The sequence below is a fragment of the Hippopotamus amphibius genome, chromosome 8, assembly GCF_030028045.1.
Source record: "Hippopotamus amphibius kiboko isolate mHipAmp2 chromosome 8, mHipAmp2.hap2, whole genome shotgun sequence".
Lineage (NCBI taxonomy): Eukaryota > Metazoa > Chordata > Mammalia > Artiodactyla > Hippopotamidae > Hippopotamus > Hippopotamus amphibius.
The window spans coordinates 1374082-1387972 of NC_080193.1; the positions used below are offsets into that span (position 1 = coordinate 1374082).

Sequence of the window (13891 nt, forward strand, 5' to 3'; positions counted from 1 at the left end):
GGGCTCCTGCTCTGAGCATCATCTACAGCCCCCACGTCTCTCCCATCACTCACCTGACCCGAGACAGGAGTGTAAGCAGGTGGTTGTGAGGTGATCCCAGAAAACACTGGGGCAGAGGAGTGCGGCTGAGAGGAGCAGGTGAAGGTTGCATCACAGAGCAAGTTACCCCTGCTGGTAGCTAGATCATCCGGCGGGGAGCGCTGGGCCCCCGTGTAGAAGACGCATCAAAGTCATCCCAACGCAGGGCAAGAAAGCCGGGGCTGCTTATCCAACCAGCATATCTTCTCCCGTTGGCTCTGGGCTGCTGGACAGGTGGGGGGGGGTCACTGCAGCACGTCCCGCTTGCCCAGTATCGTACCGCCAGAATGAAGCCCTCAGGCAGAGCCGCAGGTGCCAGCAGGGAGCATCCTCTTGTTTGAGGTGAGTGCCAAGGGGGTGTGGGCGGGGCGCCAGCAGTTTAATCGAAGGGGCACTGCGCTGGTCCATCCCTGGCCCCGCTGGGCTGTGAGAGCCCACTTCTGCGTCTGTTAGCTCCCTACCACCACACACACAAAAGTGAGGCGCGTTAATTAACAGCAGACTCCAACAGTGCACAGCGTGTGGGAATCCTGGGGAAATCAAGGCCAAAGCTGTGGGAGCAGGTGAGACGGCTGCAGGCAGAATGCAGGACAAGACCAAATATTAACACCGCAGCAGCGGCAGCCGAGCCCTCGTTTATTGAGAACTAAGTGCCCGGCACTGCGCCGATGTACACAGCATCTCCTTTGCTCCTCGCAACAACCCTAGGAAGCACAGCACATTCCATTACTGTCTTAATTTTGCAGAGGCGGCAACCGAGGTTGCTGAAGATTCAAACCCAGCTCTGCCTGCCTCCAAAGCATTTACTCTCAGCCACTGGACTGAGAGAATAAAAGAGGAGGGGGCCCAGATGCGCAGTAGCCTAAGCACCACCCCCTCCAACACACACCCTGCAGCTCTGTGAGGGCCGGGCGGGCCGTGCGCATCCTTCCGGGCCATCAGCGCCGGGGAAGCATTGAATGAACACTTATCCACACTCACGCAGGGACGCAAGCGACGCCCCCTTCCCCTTGCCTCCCACAGACCCACAAGGCTCCAGGGACTCCAAGAGCGGGTCCCGCAGCCAGGCCCATCCGGTGGCTTCAGACAAATCTCATTTGGGTCAAGTCGGGCGATGCGGTGGGGGTTGGATGGGCAGGGGGCTCCCCCAGCCGGGAAGCCCACCGCAGCCGAGCACGCCCTCCGGGAGGCACAGGGAGCAATTGCAGTTTGCAAAACGGCGCAGCCTGCGGCGCGGCCGCTGCACGCTCGACCCCGGGTCGGGACATTTTCCTCCGGTCGTGGCCCCCTCCCCAGCGGGCTTGGCTGCGCGGCCAGCGGCACCCCCCCCGCCCCGGGGCTTCCAAGCGCGCTCGCCCGCACGGCGAGACAACCCGCGGAGACGCGAGCTGCGAAAAGGCGGGCAAAGTTCCCTTTGATAAGTTATGAATGGGGAGACAGTGCTTGTGGCACTCATTGTGAAAACCGCGGAGCCGCAGCCCCGGCCCGCGCCCGGCCAATCCCGGCCCGCAGGCTATTTTGAAATCGCGCCGGCCTCAGCCAATGGGCGAGCGGGAGGCGAAGCCCCGGCCGGCGCCGGCCAATGAGCGCGGCGCTATGCTAAGGAGCCGGGGGCCGGGCCGCCGCCTGTCAGCGGGTTAAAGATGGAGCCGGCGGCGAGCGCGCGCCACGAGGTGCGGGGTGGTCCTGGGGGGCGGCGCTGGCGGGCGGCCGCCCGGACCTCCCCGCGCAGCCTCCCGAGGCCTGTCCCGGCCCGGGGCGGAAGGGGCCTCCCGCCGCGTGAGTAGCCGGGTCCGAGGTGGGGGCGCGGGCAGGGCGGCCCTCCCCGGCGGGCGGTGTGGAGGCGCGCAGCCCAGACCCCGGGCGCCCGCTCCGGGCAGCGGGCCCCAGAGGGGCGGGAAGCCCCCCGTTCCTCTCGTCCGCTCCGGGCCGCCGGGCGGGGCATCTCTGGGGACAGAATGCGGAGCCCAAGTTGGGGGCCAGGAGCCAGGGGCCAGGGATGGGGGCCCGAGCCGGCAGGGGCGCGCCGGCCCGGAGTGGGGCCACCCTTCTCCTCCCGGAGCCGCGGGCCGGGGAGGGGCGCAGGGGCGGCGGGCTATATCCCCCCCACCCGCCCCGGGCGCAGCGGGTTTCGGACCGCGGTGGAGCGCGGGCCCCTCTCCCTTTGTGTGTGCGCCCTCTCCCCGGTCCGCTCCCGCTCAGGTTCTGGAGCGGCCCTCAGTCTGGGGTCGCAACCCCACGGCAATCTGGAGGGTGCTGGGGAAGGTCCGACCCCCCTGGGGTCCTGAGGACGCCGAGGACAGGCAGCACCGCTGAAATCCCCTCCCCGTCCTGCTGTCTAGGGATGGGCCCCTAGCCCCACCCACCCACCCACGGTTGAGCTTCCCGCTCTGAGTGTATTGGGGGCGGTGGGGGTCCCCCGCTGCTGGCCGCAGGTGCTCTGACGAGGTTGCACTACTGTGCTTTGAGGAGCAGTGCAATGATATTGTCAAAGCATCTGGGACCAGCCTTGGGGACCCCTTCCCCCACAATGCCACTTCCCCTCCCCAGGCGGGGCCCCTGGACCTGCAGGCCCTCCCCTCCCCCCTGCCCAGCTCCAGCTCTCTTCTCCATGGAAACTTGAGATCCTGGCCGGGCCTGGGCCTCTGGGGTCAGAGGGCACCCTTTCCCCAGGCAGAGGCCCCGCCCCAGTGGGCCTGCCTTCCAGGTCTCAGATCCGCACTGACCACTGGGAGAGGCGCTGGCGGGCCTGCCTGACACTCTTTCCCTGTTGCACTACTGTAGGCCACTGGGAAGCAGTGCAATGATGAAAGGGCATCGGTCAGGCCCAGCCCCCCACCCGCAGCGCCTGGGGGGCGGGAGTCTTGCTGCCTCACTCCACTAGCCAGCAGTACGGTGTAGGTGCGGAGCTGGGCCCGACGCTCCGTCGGAGGATCAGGCGAGGGCAGTGCTGGGGGGTCCTCTCCCAATCTGCCCATCTGGGTCGTGCCTGGACAGGGGAAGGGACAGAGGCCCCCAACTCAGAAAAGCTGTGGTTTGAAGAGGATCTTTGCAGCCAGCTCCCAGGTAAGCCTGGGGGCTTGAGGTTTGGTCAGGACTCTGGGGAGAAAGAGGGCCACTGCTTTACACAGAGGGTCCGCCTGGGCCTGGCTTGACCAACCTGGACTACGTGGAGGTGCCCTGGGCCCAGCCCTCCTGGAAAGCCTGGGGAGGGCCAGGCTCTGGAGAGAATGTTCTCCTGGGTTCTCCACTCTCTGGGGTGGACAGTGGACTTGGGATATGAAGCCTGCAGTTAATGCCCTCCCGCCGTGCCCACTTGTTCTCTTACAGGGGTGTGTGCTGCCCTCGGCCTGCAGCAGGGACTGGGAAGCGCCCAGCACGCCCAGCCTCCCAGCTGGGATCGGGGGCGATTGGAGCCGAACTGCCAAGGAGCCTGGCCCCAGGTGTGCTTGCAGGGCCACCTCCAGCATCAGGACCAGACAGAAAAGATATTCTGTGTCCAGTGACAGCCACTCAAGCCTGTCTCTTTGAGAGGAGACCCAGGTCTCCAGATGAGCATTTGGGAGTACCTCTCACCGATGGCTGAGCACAGAGGGACTCTGGCTTCACCCCCACCCTGGGGTAGAAACCCTGGCATCCCGGGGAGGATGGGGGGAAATGACACATGCTTCTCTGTCCCGTAGGTGTGACCCTTTGGGGTTCCTCCATCCCAAGGTCACCTGACTCAGGCCCATGGCTGCAGGTGGCCACCCCTTGCTCCCGTGCAGATTCTCTACCTATTAGCCAAAGACCCTCATGCAGCTAGCTGTCTCCTGCCCTTGCTGAGAGAGGCCTGTGAACTCCGGACTCTGCTCAAATGCCCCCTCCTACGGGAAGCCTTCCCTGGGCTCCAAGGCATCCAATGTTCCTTCACCAGAGCCTGTTAGATCACATTTTTCTCCGTGGCTGAAGCCCTCTGTAGACGGGGAGCCCTTAAGGCAGGGAACATGTAGTCTTTTCTTTCTCGGCAGTGCCTGGCACAATACACTTAAAAAATCCAAATAAACATTGAAAGTGTGAAGTATTATAAGTGTAACATGATGGGGGTGTCAGTCAGGGCTCTGCCTGACCTCTCTGAGGATGCCTGTCCTGTTTTTAAAAAGGCACACACTATGTGTTTTAAAGCCAAGTCTGATCTTGTAAGTCACATGGGGGCAGGCGGCAGGATGGAGATTTGGATGCAGGTGTATCTGTTTGCCTGCACCCCTAGGCAAGGTGCACAGGCCAGACCTTCTCCCGCCTTGGTTGTGTCCACCTCTATCTTGTGATCTCAAAGCAAGAGGAAGTGAATGCCACCTCCTGTGCTGGGGAGAGCTGAGGGCTGGTGGTTTGGTGGGAGGAGGTGAAAAATCGCAGGGCTGATGGGAGGGGGTGAGGAGGAGACCAGAACAAAGCAGTTCAGGGTGCACCCCACCCCTGTCAGCAGCTGGGGTGGATGGTGGTGCCCGCCACTGACCAAGTAGGAGAGGGAAAAGAGAAACAGGTTTCGCGGTGGGAGGGAAGAAGCTGTGTGCCAATATGGATGTGCCGAGCGTGAGATGCCCAGGAAACGTCCCTGGGGGACACTTAGATGTAGCTCAAGGGACTTGGGTTTAGTTATGTCAACAGGTCTGGGTTGGGCCTAAGAAGTGGGTAAGGTGTCTAAGAAGTTATGGTTAAGAGAGGACGGGGGCTTCCCTGGTAGCACAGTGGTTGAGAGCCTGCCTGCCAATGCAGGGGAGAAGGGTTCAATCCCTGGTCTAGGAGGAACCCACGTGCTGCGGAGCAGCTGGGCCCGGGGGCCACAACTACTGAGCCTGAGCTCTGGAGCCCAGGAGCCACAACTAATGATGAGCCCACGCTCCGCAACTACTGGAGCCCAAGCTCCGCAGCAAGAGAGGCCACCACGATGAGAAGCTCACGCACGGCAGAGAAGAGTAGCCCTGGCTCTCCGCGCTACGGGGAGCCCGTGTGCAGCAAGGAAGACCCAACACAGCCAATAAATTAAAAAAAGAGAGAGATCGGACCCTCATGAGGGGAGGGGAGACGATAGAAGCTGGAGAGGAAGTCAGGAGAGAAGAGGTGAAAAGTCCGGGGCTAGAGGATTGGGGGGCAGAGAGAAGTCCCCGGGGCCTTGTCTATAGGCCGTGAGGGGGAGGGGAGCAGCTGGGATGCGCGGGCCTGGAGGCCGGCCGGGGGCGAGGGCCCTAAGCAAGTTGTGAGCGCTGGTGTGGCCACGGGCGCGACCCCGCGGGGCGGGCCTCGGCCTGCTTGCGGCGGCGTCCGCGCCGTCAAGGTGTGAGGGCGCATGCGCAGAGCGGCGGGCATTGTCACGTGCGGCCGTCCGGCGCGGATAGGCCCACGCGCTCCCGCGGCTCCCGGAGCCGTCCAGGCGGCGGCGCGGCGGCTGGGGGACAGCGGTGCGTCCCCAGGCCTGGCCCGACTGGGACCCAAGCCCAGGCCCTCGGGGGCCGCCCTCTCCTCTCCCTGGCCCAGGCGGGTGGGGTGGGCGCGCCCGGACCCCGGGGGCCCCGTCTGGATGGTGGCCCGAGCTCCGGCCCTCGGGGGTCTCCCTTCTCCCCGCCTGGGGCGGGTGGGGTGGGCGCGCCCGGACCCCGGGGTCCCCGCCCCGACGGCCGCTCCGCCCCCAGGCAGCCGAGCCGCCGAAGCCCTCGAGCATGGAGGTCCTGGACGAGTTCGACAGCGAGTTCCCCCAGAGCGTGACCTTCTGCCAGCCCATCTCCTTGGAGGAGTTCGAGAGGCAGGCAGCGACCTACACGGAGCGCGCGCTGCGCCGCCTCTTCCGCAGCCTCGACCGCAACCCGGCGCTGGCCGAGAGGGTGGTGCGCAAGGGCAAGCTGGCCGAGCGCGAGCGGCGCGGGCTCCTCTCCTTCCTCTGGGTGCGGGGAGCCGGCGTCGGGCCGCTGAGCTGCTGGGTGGGGTCTCCCCGAAGGCCGCGGCCGGGGGAGCGCCGCGGCCAGGCGGCTCACGCGTCCGGCTTCCTCCGCCCTGCCTCTCCCGTTGCCGTCGCAGGCCAAGGTCTCCAGTGCCGTCCAGGGGGAGCTGAACTGTTGCAACAGCATGGGCGCCCCGGAGATGCAGCAGCGCCTGGAGCAGCTGAAGAGGCGCATCCACCGCGTGCACCTCTACGCCCAGGGTGAGGCTGCCCCCGCGCTGGGCTCCAGCGGCCTGGCCGGCCTGATTCGCACCTCCCCGGTGGTCCGCAGAAGCCTTTCTGCCCTTGGTCTGTCGATCAGGACCCCGCGAGACCCGCGCGTTGTTTGGGTGGGAGGCAAATTCGTGTCCACGTTGGGACGCGCAAGAGTGAAATGAGAGGCGGCCGCATTAGTGGCCACACAGGAATGGGAAACGAGGATTCTGGCCCGGATGCCCTCACTTTTCCCTGATTCCATGGATAAAGAACTGTGTTGTCCTTTACGGTACCCAGTCGATGGGTTTGCATCTGTTGGCTGGGTCCGCGGGTGTGTTTGCTTTGTCCCTGCTGCCTGGATTTCTCCGACAGTTGTTCTAAAGCCTTGATGAGGTTTAGATTCGGTCCTTGGGTGTGTCCGGTGTTCAGGGCTGTACGGTGGTGGTGGGCTCCTTGGTCCCGCATCACATGGAGGGGGGGCCCCAGCAAGTCTAGGGAGCGGGGAGTGGCAGGCCATTTCATCCGGCAGCCGGACCACAGCATGTGTAGCAGTTACCGCAGCCTCCCGCCGCATCGATGTGGAGTTATTTATCCCTGTTTTACAGAAGAGGAAGTGGAGGCCCTGGGAGGTTGTGCCGTGTGTGTAGGCCACACAAGAGGGATGGAGCTGGATTGGGACTCAGGGCAGGGTTGCTCCAGGTGCAGCGGCTTATCCGCCAGCCAGCGCTCCCTGGCAGTGCTTATCTCGTTGCAGATGGGCTGTCGGGGGGCTGCAGGAGGAGCATGTTAACTCCTCCTTTGTTGGTGGGCTCTAGCCTTGAGCAATAGAAAGACCCAGACTCATCTCAACAGGGGGGCAGGAGGGGCGCAGGCCCCAGGTCCCTCCCCGAGTCTGCCTCCGCAAGACTTCTTCCCCGTGGGCCCTTTGCACACGCCCAGGATGCCCTGGCTCGCTGTCTGGGGCCTAGACTTCCTTCCGGGGTGCTGGCTGACTCGGTGGCTTTGTGCCATGCTTAGGAGGGTGGGTGGCAGGCCATCCTGCTCTGGTCAAGCCAGCCTTCCTTGGCAGTGACACTCTATCACTTCCTGTGAAATTTTGCCCTGGAAGGCGTGGCTCCTGCCTGTGCCCCGTGCAGTTCGAGTGTCCTGTTCCACTCGTGGTAGAGACAAAAGTATCCTTTCCCCGTGGGACGGTTGTGGGGACGGTGCGGTGGCGCGCGGTGGCGCCCGTCGCCCGTGGTGCCCTTTGTGGGCCCGCCGCCCCTCCTTGTTGGAGGGCCTGTGTTTGTCCCCCACCCCAACCTGTTGAGGCCTCGGGGCAGGCGCTCACTGACACCTTCTGTCCCAGATGCCAGGAAGAAGAGAAGGAAGCCAAAATCGAGAAAACCAGAACCCATCCTCTCGTGGGACCGGTCGCGCTCCCCGGGCCTGCCACCAACCCCGCTGCCACCGCCACCACCTGCCACCACCGTGGCCTCCATGGGGGCCCCATCACCCGCTGTCTACACTATGCCCAGGGTCTTTGGCCCCTTCCCTCCGCTGCCCAGCACGTCGGTCAGTGGCCCTGGGAGAAGCACCCCAGCGATTCCCGGGTCCATGGCAGTGGCTCCCAGAACGCCCTCTGCAGGCAACAGTAGATAAAGCAGTTGAAAGGGGGCTGCTCTGCTTGCAGAGTCAGGTTGGGGGAGGCACGGGGCTCCACCAGCCTGGCCTCAGTGTCCTTGGCCACATCCTGGGGCTCCCAGGGGAGGCCTGACGCCGCCTCTCCCCGTGGGTGTCATTCTCCAGGCCACCCTCTGAGTGTCTCTGCATGCCCTTCCTACTCGCCTGCCCCTCCTGACCTCCTCTGTGGGCTCCCAGACCCCATCCTGTGCCCTGTGCCCCTAACGCCAAGCTCCGGGTGGCACCGAGGACGAGCCTGACATGTTTGCTGATTGTCTGAAAGGCACAGCGTTCTCAGAGTTCTTGGAGAAGGTGTTTCTCTCCATGACAAGGAGGACGTGTCATAAAGTTTCCTTTGTTTCCTGCAGATGGAGAAATTGGGAGTTTCGAGGTCTGAAGTGAAATTAAACTGGACTGGCCTGTCATCGAACCCAAAGAGGTGGGAGGATTTATTCTGGGCTCGAGGCAAATGAGACGGAGGGTTTGGGGGAGCCTGCTGTGTGCCAGCTGGGCTGGGGTTCCCTCCCCTCCCGCAATCGAGTGGTCCTTCCCCTCCTGGTCTTGGGGAGGAGTCGGGGCTCAGAGGTCTGCCTGTGTACGGAGCCCCCCCCGGCCCCCGAAGCTGGGGAGGCGCCCCTGGAGGAGCCCAGAGCTGCGTGTGTCCTGCCCCACCCTGTCCTGCAGCCGCGTGGTCGACCTGACCCCCTTGGTCCTCAACCCTGGAGGCTTCCACTTCTCCTACTTGGCCGGGAGCAACACGCACAAGCTCCGCTGCCCTGGCTTCCCCTGGTAAGTGTGCCTCTGAGCCTTCTGGGGCTGAAAGGATGCTCAGTGTGAGGGTCCCTCCCACTTCCAGGAAGGACCCTGCTGTCATCAGGGGTGCTGGAAAGTCGCTTCCCCTTCCTGGTGTTTGTAATGGTGGGAAATGGGAAACACAGCCCCGAGGCCAGCAGAAAGGCAAAGATTCCATCAGCTGTGGGCACCCCCGTGATTTATCTACGTGTGTGTTTTGCAAAGCAGGGATTTACTGAATATGTTTTTTTTTCCTTTATCACCTGTTTTTGTCAGGTACTTCCCATGTCATTGAGTATTTAGATTGGCTGCTTCATTGCCTCAGATGACTTTTTTTTGAATAGTTTTACTGAGATTTTGAATAGTTTCACACGACATAGAACTCAACCATTTAAAATATACAATTCTTGGGAATTACCTGGTTGTCCAGTGGTTAGAGCTCCGCACTTCCACTGCAGGGGGCACAGGTTTGATCCCTGGTTGGGGGACTAAGATCCCAGAAGCCACATGGTGTGGCCAAAAAAAAAAACAAAAAACAAGTGTAAACACACACACACACACACACACACACACACAGTTCTGTGTTCTTTAGTGTGGCCACAGTTATGAAAGCATCACCACAGTCAATCTTTGCACACTTTCGTCACCCTGGAAACCCATATTCCCTTTTCCAGCACTTCCTGTCTCTACCTTCGCTTGTTGTGGACACGTGCTGTAAATGGAATCATAAGATACGTGGTCTTTTGTATCTGGCGGCTTTCACTTGTGTAATGTTTTTACGGTTCATCCATGTTGTCGCAGGAATCGTTCTTTTTAAAATTTTCCAGTAGATTTTACTTTTTAGAGTAGCTTAGGGTTTACAGTAAAAGTGAGCTGCAAGTACAGAGGGTTCCACATCCCTCTGCCCTCCCCCAGTGCACAGCCTTCCCACCGCCGATCGGCACCCTGAGAGAGCGGCGCCTTTGATACAAACTGTGAACGTCCATCGTTCACGTCAGGGGTCACTCCTGGTGCTGTACATCCTGTGGTTTTAGACACACGTGTAACGACACATGTCCACTATAGCGTCATACAGAATCTTCTCCCCGCCCTAAAAGTCCTCTGCGCTCTGCCTAGTCATCCCTTCCTCTCCCCCAGTCCTAGGCAACCACTGACCTAGTTTCTGTCACTATAGGTCTGCCAGTTCTGGACATTATATGTAAATGAAACCATACCATAAATTGGTCTTTTGTGACTGGCTTCTCTCAGCACAACATTGGCAAAGTTCACCCATGTTGTAGCACGTGTCAGTACTGCATTTCTTTTTTTTTTTTAATATTTATTTATTTGGCTGTGCTGGGTCTTTGTTGTGGCATGCGGAATCTCTGGTTGTGGCACAGGCTTCTTAGCTGCGGTGTGTGTGTGGGATCTCGTTCCCCGACTGGAGATCGAATCCAGGCCCCCTGCATTGGGAGCACGGAGTCTAACCCACTGGACCACCAGGGAAGTTGCTCTTCTTTTTTTTTTTTTCCAAATTTGTTTATTTATTGGCTACATTGGGTCTATGTTTTTAATTAATTTTATTGGCTGCGTTGGGTCTTCGTTGCTACACATGGGCTTTCTCTAGCTGTGGGGAGCCGGGGCTACACTACATTGTGGTGCATGGGCTCCTTATTGCCGTGGCTTCTCTTGTTGTGGAGCACAGGCTCTAGGCACATGGGCTTCAGTAGTTGTGGCATGAGGGTTCAGTAGTTGTGGCTTGCAGGCTCTAGAGTGCAGGTTCACTAGTTGTGTCACACGGACTTAGTTGCTCTGCAGCATGTGGAATCTTCCCAGACCAGGGCTCAAACTCGTGTTGCCTGCACTGACAGGTGATTTCTTAACCACTGCGCCACCAAAAAGTTCTTGCATTGGGTCTTCGTTGCTGCGTGTGGGCTTTCTCCAGCTGCAGCGAGCAGAGGCCACTCTTCATTGTGGTGTGCAGACCTCTCATTTCAGTGGCTTCTCTTGTTGTGGAGCATGGGCTCCAGGCATGTGGGCTTCAGTAGTTGTGGCTGGTGGGCTCAATAGTTGTGGCTCATGGGCTGTAAAGCACAGTCTCAATAGTTGTGGCTCACAGGCTGTAAAGCAGTCTCAGTAGTTGTGGCACATGGGCTCAATAGTTGTGGCTCACGGACTCTAGAGCGCAGGCTCAGTAGTTGTGGCACATGGGCTTAGTTGCTCTATAGCACGTGGGATCTTCCTGGGGCAGGGATTGAACCCGTGTCCCCTGCATTGGCAGGTGGATTCTTAACTTCCCTGTGCCACCAGGGAAGTCCCCCTTCTTTTTTTAATTTCTAAGAGTGAACTTTTTGTTTTTTGTTTTTTGGGGGTTTTTTGGCCATGCCATGTGGCTTGTGCGATCTCAGTTCCTTGACCAGAGATTGAACCCCGGCCGCAGCTGTGAAGCCTGGAATCCTAGCCACTAGGCCACTAGGGAACTCCCAAGACTTTAAAGTAGTTTTAGGTTCACAAAAAAAGTGAGAGGAAGGTAGATTTGTCACATATCCCCTGCTCACCTGCAGCCTTCCTCATTATCAACACCCCCAACTGAGTGGTGCATCTGTTATAACTGACAAACCTACACTGACATGTCATTTAGACCCAAAGTCTAGAGTTTCCGTGAGGGTTCACTCTTGGTGGTGGACATTCTGCGGGTTGACTTTCTTTTTATGGTTGACTAGTACTCCCTTGTATGGATATACCATATTTTTTTGGTCCATTCTTCCGTCGACGGACATTTGAGTTGTTTCCAGTTTTGGCTCCTGTGAGTAATGCTGTTGTGAACATTTGTGTGTACGATTTTGTGAAGACGCAGTTTTCAGTTTTAGGGGAGGCACTTTTCGCTAGGCCACGGGGCAACTGTGTATTTCATATTTGGCGGAAGTGCCAGAGACACAAGTCCCCCACCGGACATATGATTTGCAAACATTTCCTCCCACCCTGTGGATTGTCTTTCACTTTCTCCATCGTCTCCTTTATTTTTGTATATTTTTAAACTTTTTTGGCCGCACTGCGCGGCACGAGGGATCTTAGTTCCCCGACCAGGGATCAAACCCGCACCTCCTGCGTTGGAAGCACGGAGCCCCTCCTTGGTGGTCTCCTTGAAAGCACAAAAATTAAGGCGTAGTCCTATGAAAATCTGTCAGAACATGTCAGGAGCCGTGGAGGTTCTCACATTCTTCAGCCTAGTATTTTGCATCCTGGAACCTGGCCCCAAGGGAGGGTTGAGGTAAAGAAACAAGCGACTGTGTCTAAAAACGTTCACGGCAGCGTCAGTTAAAAACACAAGACTGGAAACAGCTCACGCGTGCGTTCACGTGAGTATGGAGTACTGTGCAGAAATCTATGACATGTGAGTGTGTAGACCCAGGAACTGTGTCTAAGAGGCTGTCACACGGGAAGGAGGTGGGGTGGAGGCGCAGGAAGGTGACAGAGCAGTGGTGGCTGGCGATGAGGCGACACAGCCAAGCTTTGCAGTAAAGCATTGAGCACCATCAGGGCCTCGAGAACAGCGGGGCCACAGTGGGGCAGGTCGCCACAGGGCGTTTCTCTGGAGGGATCTTCTAGTTCTCTCTAGGCACGGTTTAATACAATCATGGTTCAATCAGACAACGCCATGTTAAAATCTCGCCTCTGGCACTTAACATTAAGGCCCCGAGGAGCTGTGCACTTCTCGTCGGGCTGTTGAGTGCTAGCTTCCTTGGCTGCGTGACAGACGTCCAGCGAGTGTCGTGCCCTCGCTCAGCACGTGTCTGCGCCTGTGTTTGTGGTGGTAGTGGGGGAATAAGCGTGTTCTCTCCCACTTCCAGGAAGAAAACGGGGGAAGGTCAGCCTGCCCTTCTTGCACCTGATGCCTCTGGGGGATTTGTTTGTTTTTTGTTCTGGCTTGTGGGATCTTAGTTCCCCAATCAGGGATGGAACCTGGGCCCTCGGCAGTGAGAGTGTGGACTCCTAACCACGGGACCACCATCACATTCCCTGGCATCACTGTCTTTATGTGCTAAGTTGTCCCTGAATCTCAGATGAATTTCTAGAAGTGAAATTACAAGCGAAAGGGTAAGAACACTTTTGAAAAGCCCTACCTTTTCTAAGATTCTAAAGCAGGATCTATTTACTGTACACAGTTTGAAAACTACACAAAAAAGATACCCATCATTCTCACTCCCAAGGTTAGAAATAACCACTGTCAGCCGGTGTTCCTGTTTTGCAGGAGGTGTTTCCCTTGGACGCGCGGGTATGTGCACAGGTAGTAGTTTGTTACGTAATCAGGAGCTTCCTGTGGGCAGCTCTGCAGCCGGTTCTGCAACGTGTTGCTTCCGCTGTCGTTAAACATACCTAGAATTTCACAGGTAACCGAAGACGCAGAACACCCACCCCATCGTGCAGACGGAGCACCATTTACTCTTGCTTGTTGAAACATTTCATTCATGGGGACCATTTTTAGCCTCCTGTTAAGTACTGCTTTCTAAGTGAGCTGTGCTGTCTTGGTGCTATCACCAAAAACGGGTTATTTTAAACTGTTTTTTAAAAGTTTACAAAAGCACAACATACTCTGGAAAAAAGCTCACAATATAGACACGAATACGTACAATATAAAAGTCCTAATACATTGGCTAATTTTTAAATCAAGGCGGGATCATATTGCATGTACTTCTTAGCAATTTGTTTTTTCCATTACTGTACTATTGGGGTGTCTTTTCTTGCTGGGATGTACAGACCAACCTCATTCCTGAAACAGCTGCGGAACAGTCCACTGCATGGCCGTGCCATGGTTCCTTTAGCCGTGCCCTGATGGACATTGGCATGGTCTCCACGTTTACACAGTCCCAGACACTGCTGCAATGAACAGCCTTGAGCAAACATCCCCGGGAGAGATTTCCAGTGGCAGGAATGTTCTGAGGGCCGTCCCTCAGCCTGGGTTTTGCCTGGGTTCCTCTCACGGCCCTGGGTGCCCTGCCCCTCGGGGACCCGTGTCTTACGTGTCTCCCGCACAGGACCTCGGCCTGTGGTGGCTCTGCCAGCCCCGAGGAGGTGCCAGCCCTGTCTGTGAAGGCCTCCATCTTCACCCCACCTGTCCTGCTCAAGTTCCAGCCTGTGCCCAGACCCAAAGATGACTCAGAGAACGATCCTGGCAATGCAGAGTCCGTGCCCCACCAGAGGGACCCGTAA

The 13891-nt window shown here is 58.5% G+C and overlaps 1 protein-coding gene across 1 annotated transcript; it reads left to right on the forward strand.

Annotated features, from left to right (window-relative positions):
* The first annotated feature begins 1208 nt into the window (after nt 1-1208).
* On the forward strand, nt 1209-13891 carry LOC130858436 (basic proline-rich protein-like). The gene is made up of 7 exons (XM_057744843.1): nt 1209-1476; nt 1683-1857; nt 5752-5962; nt 6130-6253; nt 7596-7801; nt 8532-8698; nt 13717-13891. Exons 1-7 carry the CDS (start codon nt 1209-1211, stop codon nt 13889-13891), a joined length of 1326 nt encoding a protein of 441 aa, XP_057600826.1.

What these genes read in the sequence shown, in the direction of transcription:
- LOC130858436 (XM_057744843.1), top strand. Translation starts at nt 1,209, where the DNA reads ATGGGCAGGGGGCTCCCCCAGCCGGGAAGCCCACCGCAGCCGAGCACG. An exon ending in CGGAAGGGGCCTCCCGCCGC is followed by an intron (nt 1,858 to 5,751) that starts GTGAGTAGCCGG and finishes GCCCCCAGGCAG; the next exon opens with CCGAGCCGCCGAAGCCCTCG. An exon ending in CTCCGCTGCCCAGCACGTCG is followed by an intron (nt 7,802 to 8,531) that starts GTCAGTGGCCCT and finishes CGGCCCCCGAAG; the next exon opens with CTGGGGAGGCGCCCCTGGAG.